Below are 25,887 nucleotides of genomic sequence, written 5' to 3'. Positions count from 1 at the left end.
ATTACTAAATTGAAGTCATTCACCAAAAGATGTTTTCTGCATGATAAGTATAAAATTTTAAGAGGTAGAGAAAGTATAATAGTCTCAGGACATATACTGGGAAGACAAGCTATACGCACTGACCGTTCCTGTGTAAGACACTCTTTGCACCATGGACAAGGCCATTATTTTACATTAAGGGAAATCACGTGCTGTGTCTGATTTATTTCAGAATATAAGACTCTAAATGGCAGGCATCATAGCTCTCAATTTTATGGCATTTACTGTACTGGCCAATATATTAAGGCAATTTTAAAAAGTAAGATTAAAAAACTGGTACTCATTTCATCTATAACTTAGTCATTAAACACAAGGTGCACAGATGCCCAGTCAGATGGCTATAAAGGAAGGACTTCATAAGAATTATAGAAACTCTTTAAAATCTGTTTTGATATACTGCAAGGCTATACATTTTTAAGCACTTTTTTCTAGAAAAAAGGCATTGGCTCATCTAGATACTAAATGTCTGGAGTTCTATAAGAACAGGTCATAGAAGAAAGGCCTAAAGAGCTGCTAAGAATTCTAAATATTGAATATATTTAACATTAGCCTCAGTTTTGGTAAGCAAAAGGCTAAGGTTAAAGGACCATGTTTTACTATACCATAATGGAGATAGAGACGATACATTTCACATCAACTACAGTATACATATATAATATATATAATTACAGTATAATTTTATGAGTTTAAATTACGTTTTTCTTTGAAAAACTGCTATCAATTGAAATAGGAAGTCATTTTAGATCTAGGCCAAAGGCAACATATACAACCACTTAAATATCAATTATAAAATGTCACCCTTCTCATAAGTAAATAATTTTGAAACAATGAAAACAATAACCAATCCCCACCAACACCCTCATTATCTTCAATAAATAATTAAACAGCCATTGAAACTCACCTAGATTATCTCTCAAAGCACTAGCTTCATCATGGGTTTTGAAGTTATAATTTGGCACCAATTTAAGTCTCATGCGGGAATAATTTTCTACGTTAGCTAGCTTCCAGTGAATTGGACTTTGTTTCCTATGAATATTCATAAGTAAACAAATAAAACTATTTAGCTTAAAATTACAAAGACTGGTTGATTGAAATAGAGTAACTATCAGGTACTTTACATTTTTGGGGCACCATTTTATAAAAACATTCACATTCCTTATCTCATTTGACCCAAACAACCCCGAGGAAAAAAACAATGTTATTATGCATATCAACAGTTTATACCTGAGGAATGTAAGACAGGCTAAATTATTTGCCTAAGATGTCATGTGATTTACAGGTACAGGAATAAGATTTGAACATAAATCTTCAGACTTATAGCTTGATATATTTTACTCTTTCACTGTTACAAGGACGTTCTTAACTAGCTATTTAGGAGTTTATTCCAAATACAGTTTCAAAACAAAATAATAATTTTACTACAAATAAAGATAATATAATTGCAAATGGATCAAAGATCTAAATATAAGAGTTAAAGCTCTTAGAGGAAACAATAGGAGTAAGTCTTCATGACCTTGGATTTGGGAATGGTTTCTTAGATAAGACATCAATAACATAAGCAACAAAAGAAAGAAACAGATAAACTGGACTTCAAAATTCAAAGCTTTTGTGCATCAAAGGCCACTATGGAGAAAGTGAAAAGACAACCTACATATTTATAGACAATATATCCGATAAGGGTCTATTATTGAGAAAAAAAAACCTCTTACAGTTCAACCACAAAAAGTCAAACAATCCAATTTAAAAATGGGCAAAAGACTGGAATAGACATTTCTTTAAAGGAGATATACAAATGGCCAACAAGTACTTGCAAAGATACTCAATGTCATTAGTCATTAGGGAATTGCAATGAAATCATAAGATATCACTGCACACCCACTAGGATGACCATAATAATCAAAAAAAAAAGACAAGTCTTGGTAAGGTTGTGGAGAAACTGGAACCCTCAAACATTGCAGATAGGAATGTAAAATGATGCAGCTGTTGTTAAAAACCGTTTGGCAATTCCTCAGTAAGATAAACACAGAATTACCATATGACCCAGTAATTCTTCCAGTATATAACCAAGAGAATTAGAAACAGGTGTTGAAACAAACACTTGTCCACAGATGTTTACAGCAATACTATTTACAACAGCCACAAGGAAAACAACCTGATGTCCATCATCCATTCCACACAATGGAATATCATTCAGCCATAAAAAGGAAAGAAAGTAATGATACATGCTACAACATAGTGAAAACACTAAGCTAAATGAAAGAAGCTGGGCACAAAAGGCCACATACTGAATGACTTCATTTATATGAAATATCCAGAATAGGCAAATCCATAGAGACAGAGGGCAGATTGGTGGTTGCCAGGGGTCGGGGGAAGGGATGATAGCTAGTAACTGCTTAATGGGTCCAGGGTTTCTTTTTCAGGTGATGAAAATGTTCTGAAGCTGGACAGTGGTGATTATTACACAACATTAGGAATGTACTTAATGCCACTAAATTGTACATTTTACAACGGTTAAAATAGCAAATTTTATATTAAGTGTATTTTACCACAATAAAAAAGGGCTGTTAAAAGATGTGTGTGTATATAAAATATAATTCAGCAAAACAGAAGTGACTTAGGATCAAATAAAGAAATTGTAAAATATTCAAACACACATCGTCACTAACCCTAGCTCAAAAAGGTGGTGTCAGGAAGAGAGAAGTAAATGGAATCAAAACAAATTCTATGTCATAGGGTAAGAGTAAAGGAAATAACTCCATGGTGAAACACATATACACACAAAGCTCTACACATACCGAACTTATAATCCATAAAAGGCAAGCAAATTAATTAAAAGTAATCTTTTAAAAATTGAACATTTTAAAAATTGGATTGGAGAGGTCACTGATTCATAAAGTTCTAGATCAGAGTTCTAAAGGAAAAAGGGTATTTAATGAATGATAGACACTCCTACCTTTCAGCCCAAGGTCCCCTTTCACATGTAAGATAGAGCTTTATTGCCTTCCAGCGTCTCAGAGTGGCTAACTGTGGACTGCTAAGTTGTTTAAGCATATTATTATACCTCAAGTTCTCTTGGCGTGCTTTTCGATTAAATGGCTCCACAAAAAACTCCTGAAAGAAACAGCAATAAATAATAGCATTGAATCATATATTTCGAGGTATATTTAAATTTTAATGCCATAATTTTAAACATCTGACCCAATAAAATCAAGCAATGAAAGAAAGAAGCTGGTAACCAACAGGATTTTCTTATTCCACTAGAATCATTTCTTTAATATAATTCGAGCTATAATCTACTTGTATTTTTTAAAACTTAAGAAAATAACTAACCAACAATAAACATGTGAAGAACTTCAAAAATGTAAAGTGTCTCAACGTAGGATTTTAAATCTCAGAATTATTAACCCTATACCGTCAAGTAAAATGATTTTCTTTTGAGATCTTTTGATTTATAAGGCATCTGGAATGTGACTCAAGTTTAAATAAAGTAAAAGGAAGAGTAACCACATTCTACTCTACTGTTGATGACCTGAAAGGCAATGCCGAAGACAAAAGAAATCTATAGGGGCAAATCTCTCACAATGAAAAATTCCATCACTTAAGAGTGCTACTCTCTGAACAGTATCCTAGCTAGCAAATAAATTCACATACCTATTCCAGTTTTCAGGATAAAATAGATTCTGATAACAAGTTCTACCAAGATATAACTCTAAGCCCTGAAATTAAAATTTTAAAGTTTTCAAAAAGATAAGAGGTAAGCCTGGCTTATCTAACTCACACTGACATTCATTTATTAGGAAATATTAGGAACTAAAATAGTATTTAACTTGTTTCAAACAAATAACACTGAATTACATTAAAATGAACAGCTAAGGACATGGATTTAAAAGACACCTTTTAGGGACTTCCCTGGTGGCTCAGTGGTTAAGAATCCGCCTGCCAATGCAGGGGACATGGGTTTGGCCCCTGGTCCAGGAAGACCCCACATGCCACAGGGCAACTAAGCCTGTGAGCCACAACTACCGAGCCTGCGCTCTGGAGCCGGCGTGCCACAACTACGGAAGCCTGCGTGCCCTTCGAGCCCTGCCGCAACTACTGAGCCCACGTGCTGCAACTACTGAGCCCGCATGCTGCAACTACTGAAGCCCGTGCACCTAGATCCCGTGCTCCGCAACAAGAGAAGCCACTGCAGTGAGAAGTCCGGGTATCACAACGAAGAGTAGCCCCCGCCCGCAGCAACTAGAGAAAGCCCACGCACAGTTATGAAGACCCAACACAGACAAAACAAAACAAAAAAGACATCTTTTAAAGAGGCAGTACAGCAGTGTGTGGCTATAAGCTTTGGAACTAGACCTGGGTACAAATCTTAGGTACTTAATTCTCTGAAGCTCAGTACCATCACCTGTAAGATGGGGCTGACAGTAATTGTCAACATAAAGATTAAGATTTAATGTGCTTAATATAGTGCCAGAAAAGTAGCAAGCTCTCAATAAATTATAGTTATTATTATAATTGTTACTGTAATTACTACTATATTTGTAGGAAATCAGTGATTTGGGAGATAGTGTTATCGAATATTTAAAACAGATCATTGCTGAGACAACTGAAGAAGTCATGAGAGCTCCATGATAATTAAACATCAATTTCACAGTTTTGAAGTTCAAGCACATAAGGATATTCTTTTTTTTTTTTTTTGGTTGTGTTGGTCTTCATTTGCTCCATGCGGGCTTTCTCTAGTTGTGGCGAGTGGGGGCTACTCTTCGTTGCGGTGGCTTCTCTTGTTGCGAAGCATGGGCTCTAGGTGCATGGGCTTCTGTGGCACATGGGCTCAGTAGTTGTGGCTCGCAGGCTCTAGAGCGCAGGCTTGGTAGTTGTGGCGCGTGGGCTTAGTTGGTGCACGGCATGTGGGATATTCCTGGACCAGGGATTGAACTCATGTTCCCTGCATTGGCAGGCGGATTCTTAACCACTGTGCCACCAGGGAAGTCCTCATAAGGATATTCTTTTTTTTTTTTGAAAGGAAGAAGCAAAACTGCCTTTATTCTGAGAAAACCTGATCACCAATGATGAAAATCCAATGGCATCTACCAAAGAGCTACTAGAATAAGTGAGTTTAGAAAAGGTTGCAGGATACAACACCTTTTACAGGAAGCTAACTCCTCCTAACTAAATGCCTAAATTACTGTCCTAGTAGTTTTTCTTCACTGATCTGAGACAAGGCCAGTAAGCCACAGAGCTCCCATTCGAGTGTTTCTCAGTTGTCTGCTCTTGTCATACAAACCCAGTTTTTAAAACAATTTTACCGAGTAGACCCAGTAGTGACAAGGATGTGGGAAAGCATTCTGGTGGGAGGGTACATTTTCTGTACAACTTGGAGAGCAATTTCACACACTGCAGATTGAGAGCTTTAAATATTTAACCAATTCTACCTCTTGTAGTCTATCTTAAGGAAACAATCATTCAGGCAAAGCTCTATAGATAAGCATTCCACTGAATCATTACCTATAATATGGCAAGAATTGAAAATAATTTAAACATTCAATAATGTGTCTTTTATGTATCCATTCAATAATGCTTTTGAAGAATTTTTAGAAAAAGGTTCATGTTATATGAAAAATATCAGGAAAAATGCTAAACTTGCAAAATATTATCACTGCTACATATTTACTACATAAATACAACTATAAAACTAAGAAAATATTCCAAAATGTGGACAGTAGTTAATACTGAATGACAGGACCTAACCTCTTCCATTTCTTAAACTGTCTTCAATTACGTTGTACTACTTGAATATCTGAATCACAGAACCTCCCCTTCAATCTAAGGACAAAGGCAAGAATATTTAAAGGTGCTATAGTTGAAAATAAAGTCAGACATTGCATTGTAGCTCAGTTTTATTTTCAGTAGTTAAGAAACATTTAAGCACCAAACAAAGCAACTGAACCCTCAGCACCCAAGGGCCAGTAGAGGCAAAAGATGAAGCCCCCATAGTAAAGTGGCAACTACTGCAGGAATCACTGCCCTAGGAGGGATGCACTGTCTAGGAAGGGACACAAGTTTAGACCTTAACCCCTTTCCCTAGCCCTGGCTTAGCGGGCAACAGGGGGCCCAAAGCACTGCAAGGTCCGTATCACCAGAGAAAGCTGGTCAAGAAAGTTGACGATGGAAATTCGGAGAAGGCAGGAATCCAGCTCTCCAGCGTACCGCCAGGATGCTGCCGCTATGAGCTCCTTCCCAACCGCCCCTTGGTGCGGTTCGGCACCTGGGGCCAGGGACCCACGGGCAATCTCCGCCTCCAAGGTGGACGGGAAAGGCACGCTTAGGGCGAATACGTGTGGCTGGCTGGCTGGCTTCCCAGCCTTCTGGCCGTGCACGCGGGGTGGCCGCCCGGCCCCGAAGAGTGCCGTGCTGGCGTGACACGCAGAGGTCCGTTGTTTGCAGCGGCAGCAGCATTCGTGCTGCGGGGGCCACCCGGCCACCCCTGCCACCCCAGCTGCCCAGGACTTCAGCGCCGCCCGCCATCCTGCCTGTGCACCCCCATAAGGATATTCTCAAATCAGGTTTTTCTAGAAAAGCTAAGGGTGAAGTTACAGAGAAAATGCTGGTTGGTATAGTAATTGGTAGAACTTCTTTGAGAGCAATATAACAGTAATTATTATCATAATTGCTCCATACCGGTAATTCCACTTATTCTAGGGAAGTCTTTCTGGATAAGCGTAAAAATATGACTACAGAGATGATCGATACTATTTATAATAAAGAAAAAACTGGTAAATTAGGTCTAAAACCGGGAAATAAGTTTAAATCTTCTAATACATAATATAATGGAATATTAGACAATCATATAATGGCATGGAAAAATGTTCACAGTACATTTTAAGAAAGTAGTAGCAAATGAAACTACCATTTTGGTTAAACCAAATATACATAAAAATACAGGAAGGATAATATACCAAAATATTAGTAGTGATGGATTACAAATGTTTCTTTTTATACCTAAGTTATGGAATAAACATATGTTTTTTTTTGTTTTTTTGTTTTTGTTTTTGTTTTTTGTTTTTTTAATATGATTGTTTTCTCTACCACTTGTTTTTTTTGTTTGTTTTTTTTTTTAAATGAATTGACATGTTTATTTATTTATTTTTGGCTGTGTTGGGTCTTCGTTTCTGTGTGAGGGCTTTCTCTAATTGCGGCAAGTGGGGGCCACTCTTCATCACAGTGCGCGGGCCTCTCACTTATCGTGGCCTCTCTTGTTGCGGAGCACAGGCTCCAGACGCACAGGCTCAGTAGTTGTGGCTCACGGGCCTAGTTGCTCCGTGGCATGTGGGATCTTCCCAGACCAGGGCTTGAACCCGTGTCCCCTGCATTAGCAGGCAGATTCTCAACCACTGCGCCACCAGGGAAGCCCTAAACATATGTTTTTATTTGGTCTTCCCTAATTTGTTTCATCTGTGTTCTGTAGTTTTTAGCATATAGATTCTGTACATATTTTGTTAGATTGATATCTAAGTACCTCATTCTTTTTAGACCTATTGTAAATAGTATTTTTTTTAAATTGTAGTTTCCTATTGCTCGTTGCTAGTATATAGAAATATGATTAAATTTGTGTATTGATATTGTGTCCTGCAATGTTGCTAAATTCATTAATTATAGGAGATTTCTGATAGATTCCTTAAGATTTTCTACACAGATAATTATGTGATCTGCAAATAGTTTTATTTCTTCCTTCCCAATATAACTGTTTTTTTCTTCTTTTTATATTCTTATTGCATTTGCTATGTCTTATAGTACAATAGTGACTAAGAAGAGTGAAAGTGAACATTCCACCCTCGTTCTCTATTTTACGGGGAAAGCAATCAGTTTTTTACCATTAAATATGAAGCTAGCTGTATGATTTTTGTAGAGATTTAGGTATTCCCTTCTAATCCTAGTTTGCTAAAAACTTTGATCATAAATGGATGTTGAATTTTGTCAAATGCTTTTTCTGCATCTACTGATATGATCATGTACTTTTTCTTGATAAGTCTATTAATGTGACTGATTATTAACTGATCATCAAATGTTGAACCAGCCTTGCATTCCCAACAGACACTCTACCTGGTTGTGATGTATTTTTTTTTTATACATTGCTAGATTTGGTTTGCACCTATGTTCCCAAGGGATACTGGTCTTCAGTTTTCTTGCACTGTTTTTGTATGGTTTCAATATGAGGGTAATACTGCCTCATATAATGAGTTGGGAAGTTATGCCACTTTTCAATTTTCTGAAGAGAGTGTGAGGAATTGGTGTAATTTCTCCATTAAACATTTGGTAAAATTTGGCACTGAAACCATCTGGGCCTAGAGTTTTCCCTTGTGGAAGGTATTTAACTATAAACTCAATTTCTTTAATTGATAGAGAACTATCCAGGTTATCTACTTATTATTGAATTAGTTTGGGAAATTTGTAGTTGTCAAGAAATTCATCCATTTCATCTAAATCATCTTATTTATGTGCACAGATTAGCCTGTAGTAGTCCCTTATTATCATGTTGATGTCTGTGAAGTCAGTGGTGATTCATTTCTGGTATGAGTAATTTTTCACTTTTTTTCCCTCAATTTGGCTAGAAGTTTACAATTTTATTGATATCTTAAGTAGATTTTGGTTTCACTGATTTTCTCTATTGTTTTTCTGCTTTCAATTCCATTGCTTTCTGCTCTTTAATCATTTCTTATTTAAAAACTAATGTAGGGAATTCCCTGGCGGTCCAGTGGTTAGGACTCGGTGCTTTCACTGTGGTGGCTCAGGTTCAATCCCTGGTCGGGGAACTAAGATCCCATGAGCCGCGTGGCACGGCAAAGAAAAAACCAAAAACAAAAAAAACAAACTAATGTAATTTAGTTTACTTTTTCAAGTTCCTTAGGGTAGAATAAACTTATTAATTTGAGGCCTTTCTTCTTTTTTAGTATAAGTACTTTGTGTTATAAATTTCCCTCTAAGCACTGATATATACTCAGCCTCCTTAAAGATGTCTACTATCAGCTTGATAGACTTTTTACCTAATCACTATGTACAGAACATTTTGATATTAATTTTTAAGTTGTTACTTATCTGTTTTTCTTCCAATTCTCTAATAATTTTCAGACAAACAATAAGAAATACTGTTTGGACTGAACTGCCCTGGAGCCCGAGGGGAGGGCAGCCTCACTGAGGCTGCCGGCTCTGGAGGGGCCCCACCAGCCGAAGCCGTGACAGTCCTTGGGACCGCGGGCCAGAGTGAGTACAACTTGGAGGAGCTTAAAGATGGCAGAAGAGTAAGACGCGGAGATCACCTTCCTCCCCACAAATACATCAGAAATACATGTATATGTGGAACAACTCCTACAGAACACCTACTGAACGCTGGCAGAGGACCTCCCAAAAGGCAAGAAACTCCCCATGTACCAGGGTAGGGTAAAAGAAAGAAAAAAAAAACAGAGACAAAGAATAGGGACAGGACCTGCACCAGTAGGAGGGAGCTGTGAAGGAGGAAAGGTTTCCACACACTAGGAAGGCCCTTCGCGGGCGGAGACTGCGGGTGGCGGAGGCGGAAGCTTCGGAGCCACGGAGGAGAGCGCAGCAACAGGGGTGCAGAGGGCAAAGCGGAGAGATTCCCGCACAGAGGATCGGTGCCGACCAGCACTCACCAGCCCGAGAGGCTTGTCTGCTCACCCGCCGGGGCGGGTGGGGTCTGGGACTTGAGGCTCGGGCTTCGGAGGTCGGATCCCAGGGAGAGGACTGGGGTTGGCTGCGTGAACACAGCCTGAAGGGGGCTAGTGCGCCACAGCTAGCCGGGAGGGAGTCCGGGAAAAAGTCTGGAGCTGCCGAAGAGACAAGAGACTTTCTTGCCTCTTTGCTTCCTGGTGCATGAGGAGAGGGGATTAAGGGCATCGCTTAAAGGAGCTCCAGAGACGGGTGCGAGCCGCGGCTATCAACACGGACCCCACAGACGGGCATGGGACGCTAAGGCTGCAGCTGCAGCCACCAAGAAGCCTGTGAGCAAGCACAGGTCACTATCCACACCTCCCCTCACGGGAGCCTGTGCAGCCTGCCACTGCCAGGGTCCCGTGATCCAGGGACAACTTCCCCAGGGAGAACGCACAGCGCGCCTCAGGCTGGTGCAACGTCATGCTGGCCTCTGCTGCTGCAGGCTCACCCCGCATCCGTGCCCCTCCCTCCCCACAGCCTGAGTGAGCCAGAGCCCCCAAATCAGCTGCTCCTTTAACCCCGTCCTGTGTGAGCAAAGAACAGACGCCCTCAGGCGACCTACACACAGAGGAGGGTCCAAATCCAAAGCAGAACCCCGGGAGATGTGCAAACAAAGAAGAGAAAGGGAAATTTCTCCCAGCAGCCTCAGGAGCAGCGGATTAAATCTCCACAATCAACTTGATGTACCCTGCATCTGTGGAATACCTGAATAGACAACGAATCATCCCAAATTGAGGAGCTGGACTTTGGGAGCAACGATATATATATTTTTCCAACTTTTTCTCTTTTTGTGAGTGTGTATGTGTATGCTTCTGTGTGTGATTTTGTCTGTATAGCTTTGCTTTTACCATTTGTCCTAGGGGTCTGTCTGTCCATTTTCTTGTTTTTTGTTTTTTTTTTACTTAAAACAATTTTTTTTCTTAATAATTTTTATTTTTTATTTTAATAACTTTATTTTATTTTACTTTATTTTATTTTATTTTATCTTCTTCTTTCTTTCTTTCTTTTTTTTCTCCCTTTTATTCTGAGCCGTGTGGAGGACAGGCTCTTGGTGCTCCAGCCAGGCGTCAGGGCTGTGCCACTGAGGTGGGAGAGCCAAGTTCAGGACACTGGTCCACAAGAGACCTCCCAGCTCGACGTAATATCAAATGGCGAAAATCTCCCAGAGATCTCCATCTCAACGCCAAGACCCAGCTCCACTCAACAACCAGCAAGCTACAGTGCTGGACACCCTATGCGAAACAACTAGCAAGACAGGAACACAACCCCATCCATTAGCACAGAGGCTGCCTAAAATCGTAATAAGGCCACAGACACCCCAAAACACACCACCAGACGTAGACCTGCCCACCAGAAAAACAAGATCCAGCCTCATCCACCAGAACACAGGCACTAGTCCCCTCCACCAGGAAGCCTACACAACCCACTGAATCAACCTCAGCCACTGGAGACAGACACAAAAAACAACGGAAACTACGAACCTGCAGCCTGCGAAAAGGAGACCCCAAACACAGTAAGTTAAGCAAAATGAGAAGACAGAGAAACACACAGCAGATGAAGAAGCAAGGCAAAAACCCACCAGACCTAACAAATGAAGAGGAAATAAGCAGTCTACCAGAAAAAGAATTCAGAATAATGATAGTAAAGATGATCCAAAATCTTGGAAATAGAATGGAGAAAATACAAGAAACGTTTAACAAGGACCTAGAAGAACTAAAGAGCAAACAAACAATGATGAACAACACAATCAATGAAATTAAAAATTCTCTACAAGGGATCAATAGCAGAATAACTGAGGCAGAAGAATGGATAAGTGACCTGGAAGATAAAATAGTGGAAATAACTACCACAGAGCAGAATAAAGAAAAAGGAATGATACTCTGGTTTCTCTTCAAAAAAGAAAAAAGAATGAAAAGAATTGAGGACAGTCTCAGAGACCTCTGGGACAACATTAAACACACCAACATTCGAATTATAGGGGTCCCAGAAGAAGAAGAGAAAAAGAAAGGGACTGAGAAAATATTTGAAGAGATTATAGTTGAAAACTTCCCTAATATGGGAAAGGAAATAGTTAATCAAGTCCAGGAAGCACAGAGAGTCCCATACAGGATAAATCCAAGGAGAAACACACCCAGACACATATTAACCAAGCTATCAAAAATTAAATACAATGAATGAATATTAAAAGCAGCAAGGGAAAAACAACAAATAACACATAAGGGAATACCCATAAGGTTAACAGCTGATCTTTCAGCAGGAACTGTGCAAGCCAGAAGGGAGTGGGAGGACATATTTAAAGTGATGAAAGAGAAAAACCTACAACCAAGATTACTCTATCCAGCAAGGATCTCATTCAGATTTGACGGAGAAATTAAAACCTTTACAGACAAGCAAAAGCTAAGAGAATTCAGCACCACCAAACCAGCTTTACAACAAATGCTAAAGGAACTTCTCTAGGCAGGAAACACAAGAGAAGGAAAAGACCTACAATAACAAACCCAAAACAATTAAGAAAATGGTCATAGGAACATACATATAGATAATTACTTTAAATGTAAATGGATTAAATGCTCCAACCAAAAGACATAGACTGGCTGAATGATACAAAAACAAGACCCGTATATATGCTGTCTACAAGAGACCCACTTCAGAACTAGGGACACATACAGACTGAAAGTGAGGGGATGGAAAAAGATATTCCATGCAAATGGAAATCAAAAGAAAGCTACAGTAGTAATTCTCATATCAGACAAAATAGACTTTAAAACAAAGACTACTACAAGAGACAAAGAAGGACACTACATAATGATCAAGGGATCAATCCAAGAAGAAGATATAACAATTGTAAATATTTACGCACCCAACATAGGAGCACCTCAATACATAAGGCAAATACTAACAGCCATAAAAGGGGAAATCGACAGTAATGCAATCATAGTAGGGGACTTCAACACCCCACTTTCACCAAGGGACAGATCATCCAAAATGAAAATAAATAAGGAAACACAAGCTTTAAATGACACATTAAACAAGATGGACTTAATTGATATTTATAGGACATTCCATCCAAAAACAACAGAATACACATTCTTCTCAAGTGCTCATGGAACATTCTCCAGGATAGATCATGTCTTGGGTCACAAATCAAGCCATGGTAAATTTAAGAAAATTGAAATCGTATCAAGTATCTTTTCCGACCACAATGCTATGAGACTAGATATCAATTACAGGAAAAAAATCTGTAAGAAATACAAACACATGGAGGCTAAACAACACACTACTTAATAACCAAGAGATCACTGAAGAAATCAAAGAGGAAATCAAAAAATACCTAGAAACAAATGACAGTGAAAATACAACAACCCAAAACCTATGGGATGCAGCAAAAGCAGTTCTAAGAGGGAAGTTTATAGCTATACAAGCCTACCTTAAGAAACAAGAAACATCTCAAATAAACAACCTAACCTTACACCTAAAGCAATTAGAGAAAGAAGAACAAAAAAGCCCCAAAGTTAGCAGAAGGCAACAAATCATAAAGATCAGATCAGAAATAAATGAAAAAGAAATGAAGGAAATGATAGCAAAGATCAATAAAACTAAAAGCTGGTTCTTTGAGAAGATAAACAAAATTGATAAACCATCATCCAGACTCATCAAGAAAAAAAGGGAGAAGACTCAACTCAATAGAATTAGAAATGAAAAAGGAGAAGTAACAACTGACACTGAGGAAATACAAAGGATCATGAGAGATTACGACAAGCAACTATATGCCAATAAAATGGACAACCTGGAAGAAATAGACAAATTCTTAGAAAAGCACAACCTTACGAGACTGAACCAAGAAGAAATAGAAGATATGAACAGACCAATCACAAGCACTGAAATTGAAACTGTGATTAAAAATCTTCCAACAAACAAAAGCCCAGGACCAGATGGCTTCACAGGCGAATTCTATCAAACATTTAGGGAAGAGCTAACACCTATCCTTCTCAAACTCTTCCAAAACGTAGCAGAGGGAGGAGCACTCCCCAACTCATTCTACGAGGCCACCATCACTCTGATACCAAAACCAGACAAAGATGTCACAAAAAAAGAAAACTACAGGCCAAAATCACTGATGAACATACATGCGAAAATCCTCAACAAAATACTAGCAAACAGAATCAAACAGCAGGAATGCAAGGATTCTTCAATATATGCAAATCAATCAATGTGATACACCATATTAACAAATTGAAGGAGAAAAACCATATGATCATCTCAACAGATGCAGAGAAAGCTTTCGACAAAATTCAACACCCATTTATGATAAAAACCCTCCAGAAAGTAGGCATAGAGGGAACTTTCCTCAACATAATAAAGGCCATATATGAGAAACCCACAGCCAACATCATCCTCAATGGTGAAAAACTGAAACCATTTCCACTAAGATCAGGAACAAGACAAGGTTGCCCACTCTCACCACTATTATTCAACACAGTTTTGGAAGTTTTAGCCACAGCAATCAGAGAAGAAAAAGAAATAAAAGGAATCCAAATTGGAAAAGAAGAAGTAAAGCTGTCACTGTTTGCAGATGACATGATAGTATACATAGAGAATCCTAAAGATGCTACCAGAAAACTACTAGAGCTAATCAATGAATTTGGTAGAGTAGCAGGATACAAAACTAATGCACAGAAATCTCTGGCATTCCTATACACTAATGATGAAAAATCTGAAAGAGAAATTAAGAAAACAGTCCCATTTACCACTGCAACAAAAAGAATAAAATATCTAGGAATAAACCTACCTAAGGAGACAGAAGACCTGTATGCAGAAAATTATATGACACTGATAAAAGAAATTAAAGATGATACAAATAGATGGAGAGATATATCATGTTCTTGGATTGGAAGAATCAACATTGTGAAAATGACTTTACTACCCAAAGCAATCTACAGATTCAATGCAATCCCTATCAAACTACCACTGGCATTTTTCACAGAACTAGAACAAAAAATTTCACAATTTGTATGGAAACACAAAAAACCCCGAATAGCCAAAGTAATCTTGAGAAAGAAAAATGGAGCTGGAGGAATCAGGCTCCCTGACTTCAGACTGTACTACAAAGCTACAGTAATCAAGACAGTATGGTACTGACACAAAAACAGAAATATAGATCAATGGAACAGGATAGAAAGTCTAGAGATAAACCCACGCACATATGGTCACCTTATCTTTGATAAAGGAGGCAAGCATATACAGTGGAGAAAATACAGCCTCTTCAATAAGTGGTGCTGGGAAAACTGGACAGCTACATGTAAAAGAATGAAATTAGAACACTCCTTAACACCATACACAAATATAAACTCAAAATGGATTAAAGACCTAAATGTAAGGCCAGACACCATCAAACTCTTAGAGGAAAACATAGGCAGAACACTCTATGACATAAATCACAGCAAGATCCTCTTTGACCCACCTCCTAGAGAAATGGAAATAAAAAGAAAAATAAACAAATGGGACCTAATGAAACTTCAAAGCTTTTACACAGCAAAGGAAACCATAAACAAGATGAAAAGACAACCCTCAGAATGGGAGAAAATATTTTCAAATGAAGCAACTGACAAAGGATTAATCTCCAAAACATACAAGCAACTCATGCAGCTCAATATCAAAAAAACAAACAACCCAATCCAAAAATGGGCAGAAGACCTAAATAGACATTTCTCCCAAGAAGATATACAGATTGCCAACAAACACATGAAAGAATGCTGAACATCACTAATCATTAGAGAAATGGAAATCAAAACTACAATGAGATATCATCTCACACCGGTCAGAATGGCCATCATCAAAAAATCTACAAACAATAAATGCTGGAGAGGGTGTGGAGAAAAGGGAACCCTCTTGCACTGTTGGTGGGAATGTAAACTGATAGAGCCACTATGGAGAACAGTATGGAGGTTCCTTAAAAAACTAAAAATAGAGCTACCATACAACCCAGCAATCCCACTACTGGGCATATACCCTGAGAAAACCATCATTCAAAAAGAGTCATGTACCAAAATGTTCATTGCAGCTCTATTTACAATAGCCAGGACATGGAACAACCTAAGTGTCCATCATCGGATGAATGGCTAAAGAAGATGTGGCACATATATACAATGGAATATTACTCAGCCATAAAAAGGAATGAAACTGAGTTATTTGTAGTGAGGTGGATGGACCTAGAGACTGTCATCCAGAGTTAAGTAAGTCAGAAAGAGAAAAACAAATACCATATGCTAACACATATATATGGAATCTGAAAAAAAAATAAATAAAAGAAAATGGTCAGAAGAACCTAGGGGCAAGACGGGAATAAAGATGCAGACCTACTAGAGAATGGACTTGAGGATACGGGGAGGGGGAAGGGTAAGCTCGGAAAAAGTGAGAGAGTGGCATGGACATATATACACTACCAAACGTAAAACAGATAGCTAGTGGGAAGCAGCCGCATAGCACAGGGAGATCAGCTCGGTGCTTTGTGACCACCTAGAGGGATGGGATGGGGAGGGTAGGAGGGAGGGAGACGCAAGAGGGAAGAGATATGGGGACATATGTATATGTATAACTGATTCACTTTGTTATAAAGCAGAAACTGACACACCATTGTAAAGCAATTATACTCTTAATAAAGATGTTAAAAAATAAAATAAATAAAATTTAAAAAATAAAAGAAATACTGTTCGTTTTCAAAGTTCAGTCTTGTTATTACTCTCATTTGAACATTAAATGCTTGAAATCAACATAAGAAACTGGTATTAAAAACATTTAATAATTTTTACCTGAAACTTGAGCTTGCTCTCTCCCCCTTCCCGGTCTCGTTTATGCATATTCACCATTAAGGCTTCATAACAATCCTTCCAGTATAGTGCCATGCTCTCATGACCATCATAGAATGCATGGGTTTCATACTGCTTCATATAAGGTACAATCTTATAAAAAATATACATACGCAAAATTTAATGCATGTTTCTATAAAAATGATAATTTAGTATAGAAACCTCACTCAACAAAGATAAAACTTACATATTTTTCAATGTAAACTTGCCATTCATTTGAACTGCAATATTCTTGAAAATCTTCAAAAAATGAAGAGCTTCCATTGGTAAAAGGTAAAGAAGGCAGATGCAAGTTCATGAAGAGAAGCTCATAAATTTTGGAAACCAGGGTACGGACAAGCGGAATCAGAAATGAGTATATTTCAGTCTGTTCCTTGATTGATTGACTTAGAACATGTTCCAGCTTCCCTAAAATGTAACATGCTTCATCCTGATTTTCAATCACCTTGGTCTGAAGAAGGGTGTTTAGCTTAGCTGATGCCACTGCACAAACCTGGAGCAAAATAGTAAAATAAGGCAGATATTTAGTGATAACAAAGTTCTTTGGCTCCTCTTGAAGTTGCTTTTTAAAATAAATTATAAAAGTAACCCATGCTTAATTTGGAATATACAGAAAAGTTAAGAGGTTGATAATTAATCACCCCAACATCCACTCTACTCCTTCAGAGAGTTTGCAAGAATTTGGGGATGACTCCATCTCTAGTTCTAAAAGATAGAAACCAAACAGAATATCCAACCCCTTGCCACACTGACTGGTTCAGGCAACTCATCTTTCAGTCAACTCATGTCACTGTCTTTGTCACATGGATTCATTCAGGGATAGCTTTATCATGCAAAGACACAACTTTTACACAATAACTGTAAAGAACTGTGAAAGGGCTTGGATTTTATCAATACCTCATCTCCAAGCTGACAAGTTAGCCTACCACTGTTTCATAGATGCTGGCAGAAGAATGAGACTCCTGGATCCGAGACAAAGATCTACAGCATTAGCAATAGCCAGAATATCAGCATTTGCCCTGTTCCCCCAAATGTAATTCCATGGTGAGAAATGAACAGAACTGGATGATGCCTGCACACCCAGTGGTTGCATTATAGGAGAGGAACCCCAAGCAAAGGGAACACAAGTCTTTTAAATTCGGTAGTAAGTGTACCTGAACGTTGCCTTGGAAGGAGACATTATCTTTATTATACTGGACAGTAAACAAACCTGCTTTTGCTCTGGAGGGAGACATCATCTCTGTCTTCCCAAGCTGTTCACTATACATGCATCCTCAAAAAGACAGTTCATCACAAAGGCATCCAGTGTCTGTATTCACAAGAGATCCATGAAGAACTGTCTACCAACAATGACTCTAGGAAGAAGCACTCTCTTTCTCTGGATATGAACAAGGAAGCATGTAGCCTTAATTGCTGCTGGCAGTGATTTTGTGACAATAAGGGCAGCCAGCTTAAGACAAGCTGACATGATGGAGAGCAATGCTGTGAGAACAGCGAACAAATGGAACTAGAGCCTTGACTGAATCATGCCTTAAACTCATCTTAGCTATGGAATTTTCAACTATATGAATCTTCTTAACTAAGTCAGCTTGCATTGATATTTCTGTTATTTGGAATCAAAAGCATTCTTATAGATAAAGGACAGTGAACAGGCAACTGAGTAAAGTTCCCAAGGAAAATACATATCTAGGGCACAAACCTAGGCAAAGGAATATGCTATATTACTCTTAAGCTCTGGCCTTAAACTCCATCCTAGAAAGGTAAATTGGTCACAAAAGGGCCTCCTTTCATCTAGACTAGAGAAAGATGGAAGTCTTAAAACCAAAACAGGACAAATGATATAAAGTGTCTCCTTCTCCCTTAACCCTATAACCCAATTTTGGATCATATTACTTTCAAAATAAAGAAAAGCAAGAGAAAGAAAGGAAATATTAAAAACTGACATCACTTCAAGAATATATGTGTGCCATATATACGGAATCTAAAAAAAAAATGGTTATGAAGAACCTAGGGGCAGGACAGAAATAAAGATGCAGACATAGAGAATGGACTTGAGGACAAGGGGAGGGGGAAGGGTAAGCTGGGACGAAATGAGAGAGTGGCATGCACTTATATGTATTATTAAATGTAATATAGATAGCTAGTGGGAAGCAGCCGCATAGCACAGGGAGATCAGCTCGGTGCTTTGGGACGACCTAGAGGGGTGGGATAGGGAGGGTGGGAGGGAGACGAAAGAGGGAGGAGATATGGGGATATATGTAAATGTATAGCTGATTCATTATGTTATAAACCAGAAACTAACACACCACTGTAAAGCAATTATACTCCAATAAAGATGTTAAAAAAAAAAAAAAAAGAATATATGTGTGCCAAAAGCTGATCTGAGCTGTATGCACATGTCTTTGCAGGCCAAGGCAACAATAAGGGATCTCAGGCAGTCTTTCCATGCAAGACTTAAAGAAGCAAACAGCATTGGAGGAAACAACCTCTAAGATGGCTCAAAACTTTAACTTTTCTACTTTTAACTTAAGCCTCTACTAGTGAAGCTTCTCTACCCTTCTCAGGTTTTCCCCAAATCCCTTCACTTTAGTCTCTGAATCTGACTAAAGCAGCTTAAACCCAATAGAGGCCAACAAATGTGAGACAAAAGGTCATAAAATCTCATTATCCAGGAAATACCAATGTTAATATTCTGGGCTCTTTTGCTATATGTTTTTAAAAATACTATTCACATGAAAGGTTGAATATTCAGTGCTTTGCTTTTAACTTAGTATCACAGTATTAAATAACTATAAGTTTATACGTTTATTTAAAAGTATAAAGACACTTTCAGTGAATACAATGATTTACTTACCACTGATTTAACTTTGGATACATACACACAACCCCCCCCCCCCACATAGATATGATCGCCCTGCCCTCACATTATAAAGAGTACTACATTACAGTCACCTGAGAAATGACAAAAAATACCAGGGCCCTAGTTCCCCTGTTTAATTACTGAGTGATGCCCCACACAAAAGCATTTTTAAAAAGCTCCTCTAGGTGATTTCATGTGTAGCTAGTGAAGAGAATCACTGGCTGAGCTAAGACAACTGAAGGAGCAGAAACCCAGACAATGCTGTGACCATATGCTGCATCTAAATAAATCAACAACTACTCAGTCCTGCTTTAAAGACAAGCTGGGAAATCCTGGCATTTATGTGAAATCTCCTAATACTTAAATGCTGGCAATTAAATAATAATGTACGGGCCAAACAAAACAAATTTGCTAGCCAGATTCTTTTTGCAGGCAACTCTATTTAAACCCCTATAAGGGAAGGGGTTCCTTCCCCAGCCTTTAACATGCACAACCTCAGGGAAATATGCTTTTATTCCTGAGAGAGTGAAATTAAACAAGTAGCTAGTGAGAAGTGTTATAGGTCACTAACTACTGGTTGATAGGATCAGTCTTATCTGTAGATGCTGCACACTTCATTTATTTAATAAGTACTTATAGAGTCCTACTATGGTACAGGCACTGGATATTTAATCGTGAGCAAATTAAAACAGACATTTTATTTCTCCTTGGAAATCTCACCAAGGAGAAAAACACTGAGGGTGATCATGAGTGGAAAAAAACAGAGTTCTAATATCTAAAAAAAGAACTACCTGGTATGCTGGCTGCAAGGGCTTTAACAGCCACCAGACTCATATTAATAAAAAAGCCAAAAAAGTTATCTTTGTTCTATTTCTAGATGGAGAAAAAAAGAAAACTACAATGAACATCTATGTGTACAAATATTGTTTGGTATTTTAGATTATTACCTCAGGATATAGTTTTAGAGTAGAATTACTAGACAAAGCGTATAATAACTTTTTTTAAAGTTCTTAGTTCATATAATTTTCAAACTGTATTTAAAAGCTGTACAATTCAAATTTTCATCATCCATATATCAGAATGTTTATTTTTTGTTTAGCTTTTCTGCTTTTTCCATGTTTTTTACAATGACCATGTGTTACCTTTATGATTAGGAAAAAAACCACTATCTTTAAAAAGTTAGTAACGCGGGGAAATGAGTTTAATATAATTGTAAGAAAAATAAAAAAGAACACAAAATTATCAAAATATATGATGGTTTTAATCATCCTAAAAAATATATACAGAGGAAAAAACATTAAAATATTGACAGCTGTTTTCTCTTAGGCTATGGGATGAAGGATGTTTTATCTATTTTTTCTCTTTATGTTTTTTGTGTACTTTCCACAATGAGTATGTTTTCTTTAATGACTGGAAAAGAGTATCTATTGAAAAATATGGTCTTTTTAAAATAGGGCAACCTTATGGTATTTTAACCTCCTCATGTTCTTATCAATATTATAGCAAGTTTATATTAGAAACGATTATCAAAAGAAAATAAAAAGGGCCAGGTAAATAACCATGCGATACATGTCATGACTAATCCAATTCAGGTAATCACAAGCATCCAATGTAAATAGAAAGATGACAGACTAAAATCTGCATGGAGTTTTCCCAACCTTTAAAATTTTTGAAAATAATAAATATTCTGTGGGTCCATCTTTTATTTATCTTTATAATAGAAACCTAGCACAATGCTAACACTTGGTAGGTATTCAGTAAGTGTTTAATAAATGAAGAAAAATGAGATAAATGTAAAACTGAATTAGTGGATTATTAAGTACAGAAAAAGATTTTGACAGAACAATTTAAAAAATAATTTTCCTAAAAATGCAAGCCCTAAACTTCACACGTATAAAAGTCTATGCAGGCTGTATAGCTCCTAGCTATACTAAATGTAGATGATGTGAGTAAAGCCCTCTAATATAAGCTATATATAAATCCTCTAAAAGGAAACCTTAAATTATACTGAATCATAAACATCAGGAAAAAAGAATCGATTAGCTGCCTCTCAAGCTTCTTTCTCATCTCACAAAATTGAAACTAGAGTTAAATCATGATATTTTTGAAACTAATTAAAAAATTAAAACGCTGAAAACATAATTGCCATTCAGTTACTGCACAAATTCCTATGTTGCATGTGAGTATATAAAATAACATAAAAGAATTGACAAACCTGCAAATTACCCCTTCCAATGAAGCCTAGAAGCATCTGGATTTGAATCTGAGAGAGTTTCACCCATACTGGACTTTCAGAATACCAAACTGACAGACCGTCGAAGAGCAGCATCATATCCTCTAAAAGCTAACACAAAGGAAAAATTGAGAAATAAAAATATTCCATTTTTAAATCTACTGATGATGAGTTTTCCCAACATTAATACAAAACATAAATATTTCAAAACTAATTCAATGTTAAGTTGGTAAAAGCCAAAAGAATCATCCTAGTAAGAGTTAACAAAATCTGCGACTATCACATCTTATCCATGTTTATTGCATCTGATTAATGCTCTGAAAAGAGGCGATACAAAATTTCTTTCTTTGAATAAAGTCCTTCACTACCAAAAAAATAATTTCAAAGAGATGTTACTGCACCTTCTCAGTCCACATGTTCGAATTAACTAGTCCCTCTGACTGCAGAAAGTCCTGTATGATCAGCATGAGTCGGAAAGCATTTTCAGCAGTTACTGGATTAAATTTTGCTTCTCTGTTTTCTGTGACTGCCCATTCTAACATCTTCTGTAGCAAACTAAGTATAAAACAAAGTCCTCTTAAAACCATTTTAAATTTATAAAAATAACAGGTCACCAAAACAAAAACAGAAACAAAAACAAACCAGCAACAACAAACCTCGTTATTTATTAATAAGAATGTATCTCCAAAGATACAGTATCACTGGCAGGTATAAGACACTGTAGATGGTATTTAGTAATAATGAAGCAACTTTTTAATCTTTGGAGTGCTTATCTTTAATATACCTAATATTAAAAGGCAAAGTAAAAGTTACCTGTTTGACTTGACCTTAAAAAAGCTATGAAAATAATTCACATTCCAGCCTCCATGAGATACTTAAAAGTTTCTTTAAAACTGAAATTGGAAATGTTAGGGAAGAAAGCCTTATGCCTTACAGAGAGTCTAGCCCTATGGAAAAACAAAAAAGTAATTCTGTTCTAGTGTGCTGTTGGTACAGTGTTCTATCATATGCAGGGAACTCAAAGCTTTAGAGAAGTAATTTTCCCGAAAACACTACTACCTTCCTTTAGCATGGAAGCACTCAAATTTGGACAAGACGGTAGAACACATGCACCAAGTGCTTAGATACTGCAGAAAACAACTTAAACAAGGAATATATAATCACTTAGAATCCAAATTAATGTAAGAATTAAATATCCTCACACTGGAGTTAGTTTTGGATTTCTCTCTAGATCCCACTAGAATGGCAACAGACAGGAGAAGGGCTGAGCACAAAGCTTCTCCTTTTCTCTCTCTCTACACCCACTGAACACTGAATAAAGGTTCAATAACAAATATTATTTTGGATTCCTGCCCACTCCAAAAGGAGAGGGCATATCACCAACTGAATGCTTACATTAGTTTTATTTCATCTGATGGTCGAAGTAGCTCACTGGATATTCCTGGTTTAGTTAGTGCCGAAAACACTTGTCCCCGTTCAATCCAAGTATCGTCATCAGACTTTTCTAGTCCCTTACACATTACACAGTTCAAAATATTTGTCAGTAATTCAATAAGCTCTTCCTCACATCTCTATATAAAAGAGAAAGTAATATGAAATTATTAGAGGGAGGGGGTGTTAAAAGCACATAATGAGAACCATCAGGTACATAAATTATAATCATTCAACGTATTTTTAAGGTGGCTGCATGAACCTGGAACTTCACTACGAAGGCCCTAGAGATGTAAAGATGAATAAGACACTGGCTTTGCTCTCAAGACACTCACAATTTGGTGACTTCTAGGCTTCTAATACCTTAGACCATGAGACTTGGAACACGAATAATACATGAAATTGTTAACAATCACACATTTCTGAGGTCAGACATAAAAAAAATAAAACCACATTTGGACAAATAAGTAATCTTACCTCTTGGTTTTCAAGTAAAGAGAAGTCATCACTAAAGCCCACATCATTTGTGATGCTGCTTTCTTTGTCAGACTGCACAGAAAATGACTTAGTGGACTCTATCGGGGATGGCGTGCTAGGCAAGCTGTCTGGCATTTGACTTCCACTCTCACTCAGTTCACATGAATCAATTCCACTGAGATCTAAACTCAAATGTGAAGGGTTATTATGCCAGAATTCTCCTCGATTCTCTGATTTGAAAGATAATTCTCCCATCAAGCTATCTTCTTGAAATAATGGTGTGTTGGAGTCTAGGGAGTGTCTATCCTCCAAACTCCACTGATCTGAAGACACATGAGCTGAGGCAAAAGAGCTGATTTTTTCCTCATCTGTCTTTTCATCAGAGTTCCTCTTCATATCTTCAGCTGATATATTTTTATCATTGTCTTTCATTACAACAGCCTTACTGTGCTTATGAAGAGTATTTCCATTTTCAAAATTTGCTTTTAAAAAAAGCCTAACTAAAGTGTCTTGCCAACCCACTTGTTGAGATATTTGATGTGCTGCATCTGACTGGGACTGTAAAATCTGTAAAATCTGTGAAGAGATTAAGAATGCAAAATTCGTCAAAAAGTATACAGTACTTTACATCAAAAACAGTTTCTTTTCAGCTATTTTAATGACAAAGTAATTTAATAAGAAACTTTGGAAGGATATACTTTCAAACCATTATATTCTTAACTAGATTAGAAACTATTTGGAGGGCAGACATTGTGTTTTTAACTAATCTGCATATTACTTATTGTATATCTAGAGTTGGGATGTACTCAAATATTTGCTGAAAGATAAAAAAGGAAAAAAGATAAAATAATCCTCCACATACCAACACACTCACGTTATTAATTTAATTTGGTTGGAGGAAAAAATATAGATAGAATTAAGGTATAAATAAAATGTAATAAAGTTATATCCTCTCAACTAAGTACTTTCCATGAGCCTAGTACATTTGTTTAGTAAATACTGAACATCTACTATGTGCCAGGCACAGTTCTGGCACTATGGTTAGGGAGTAAACTAGAACACATAAGAAACTTTGACAGAACCTAGGTACACCAAGAATGTTTTCCCACCTCATTTTTTCCCCAGGCAAAGTTAATGGCTGCTTTTGCAAAAACATTTTTTTTTCATTAACTCTACATGGTACAAACAAAACAAAAACTGAACTTTAATTCCAGAAAACTATTTCCAATGAGATGGATGCTGATATTTAGCTGGAATAAGAAACTGAAATTAAAGAGTAGACATTTACATGGCAATGTGTATGACCTCTAGTATCCTAACTGACTTCACATTTTTTGGATAAAAACAAGTTCTCAAACACTATCAGAAATGCTGTTAAGATCTTTAAGCCATTTTAATCACAAAGCCAATAAACTTCTAAGTAGATGAAAAGAACTTTGGCTCCCAGTGTTTACAGAGTATCTCTTTTATCAGAATTTCTAACTCTGAGAAATTTCATAGCAGGAAATGAGTTATGTTGGTGCGGACTTCAAAATTAATGGTTCTTATGTACACTGATGCTGATATAGAAAGCAGTGAGTCGCAGTGAGTCATGATGACACATTAAGTTTCTTTCCTCACTTAATGCCGTCAATCAGTGAGCTACCATTACTGCAGCAGTGCACAATAACAATTTTAAACACATTAACTAAGTTGAACATATTAACCTTTGGTTGGCAAAGAAACTTTTCATGACTTCATGACTTTAAAATTTTCAGACTTATTTTACAGCTATTTTATAAACACATAATGAATAAAAACTGGGCTGCACCGAAAGAGGTTTCTAATTGCACACCGAAAGGAAAAGGATCCATTTACATGACTTGCTTCAAGGAAAACATGGCAAAATCCATTAAAATGTAAAATGTGAATACTCTCTGACAGAAAAATTACATTTCATGAATTATGTCCTACATACATATTACCATGGATAGGTAAAGACAGATGTAAAAATATGTTCCTAACAGAAGTTTGTTAATACGGTAAAACAGGGAACAATCTAAATGTCCGTCAGCTGGGAACCAGATAATACTTTTATAGAATAGCCATAGAATAAAAAACTACGTAGCTGTTAAAGAGAAAGATATATCCAGATTTACTGATGGAAAGGTACTGTGACATAATAGGATTAAAATTAAAAAGAAAAACAAGGAAGCAAATTAAATACTAGACTGGTCAGTGGTTGCCAGTAGAGGAGAGAGAAGGATATAATCAGG

At 37.2% G+C, this 25,887-nt stretch overlaps 1 protein-coding gene across 3 annotated transcripts in view; it reads right to left on the bottom strand.

Moving 5' to 3' along the window:
• NBEAL1 (neurobeachin like 1) overlaps positions 1-25,887 on the bottom strand; it is a 161,692-nt gene that overhangs the window by 50,222 nt on the left and 85,583 nt on the right. For all 3 annotated transcript variants that reach the window (XM_059928503.1, XM_059928504.1, XM_059928505.1), the window contains 8 exons: positions 23,633-24,208; positions 23,120-23,295; positions 22,126-22,279; positions 21,707-21,835; positions 16,819-17,124; positions 16,575-16,724; positions 2,993-3,150; positions 941-1,065 (listed from right to left, as the gene is read on the bottom strand). In XM_059928503.1, coding sequence (XP_059784486.1) covers positions 941-1,065; positions 2,993-3,150; positions 16,575-16,724; positions 16,819-17,124; positions 21,707-21,835; positions 22,126-22,279; positions 23,120-23,295; positions 23,633-24,208 — 1,774 coding nt within the window. The remainder of the gene's footprint in view (positions 1-940; positions 1,066-2,992; positions 3,151-16,574; positions 16,725-16,818; positions 17,125-21,706; positions 21,836-22,125; positions 22,280-23,119; positions 23,296-23,632; positions 24,209-25,887) is intronic.

This window comes from Balaenoptera ricei, chromosome 7, assembly GCF_028023285.1.
Source record: "Balaenoptera ricei isolate mBalRic1 chromosome 7, mBalRic1.hap2, whole genome shotgun sequence".
NCBI lineage: Eukaryota > Metazoa > Chordata > Mammalia > Artiodactyla > Balaenopteridae > Balaenoptera > Balaenoptera ricei.
Note: the sequence above shows the minus strand (reverse complement) of the source record. Positions and strands in the feature narration are given on the sequence as shown.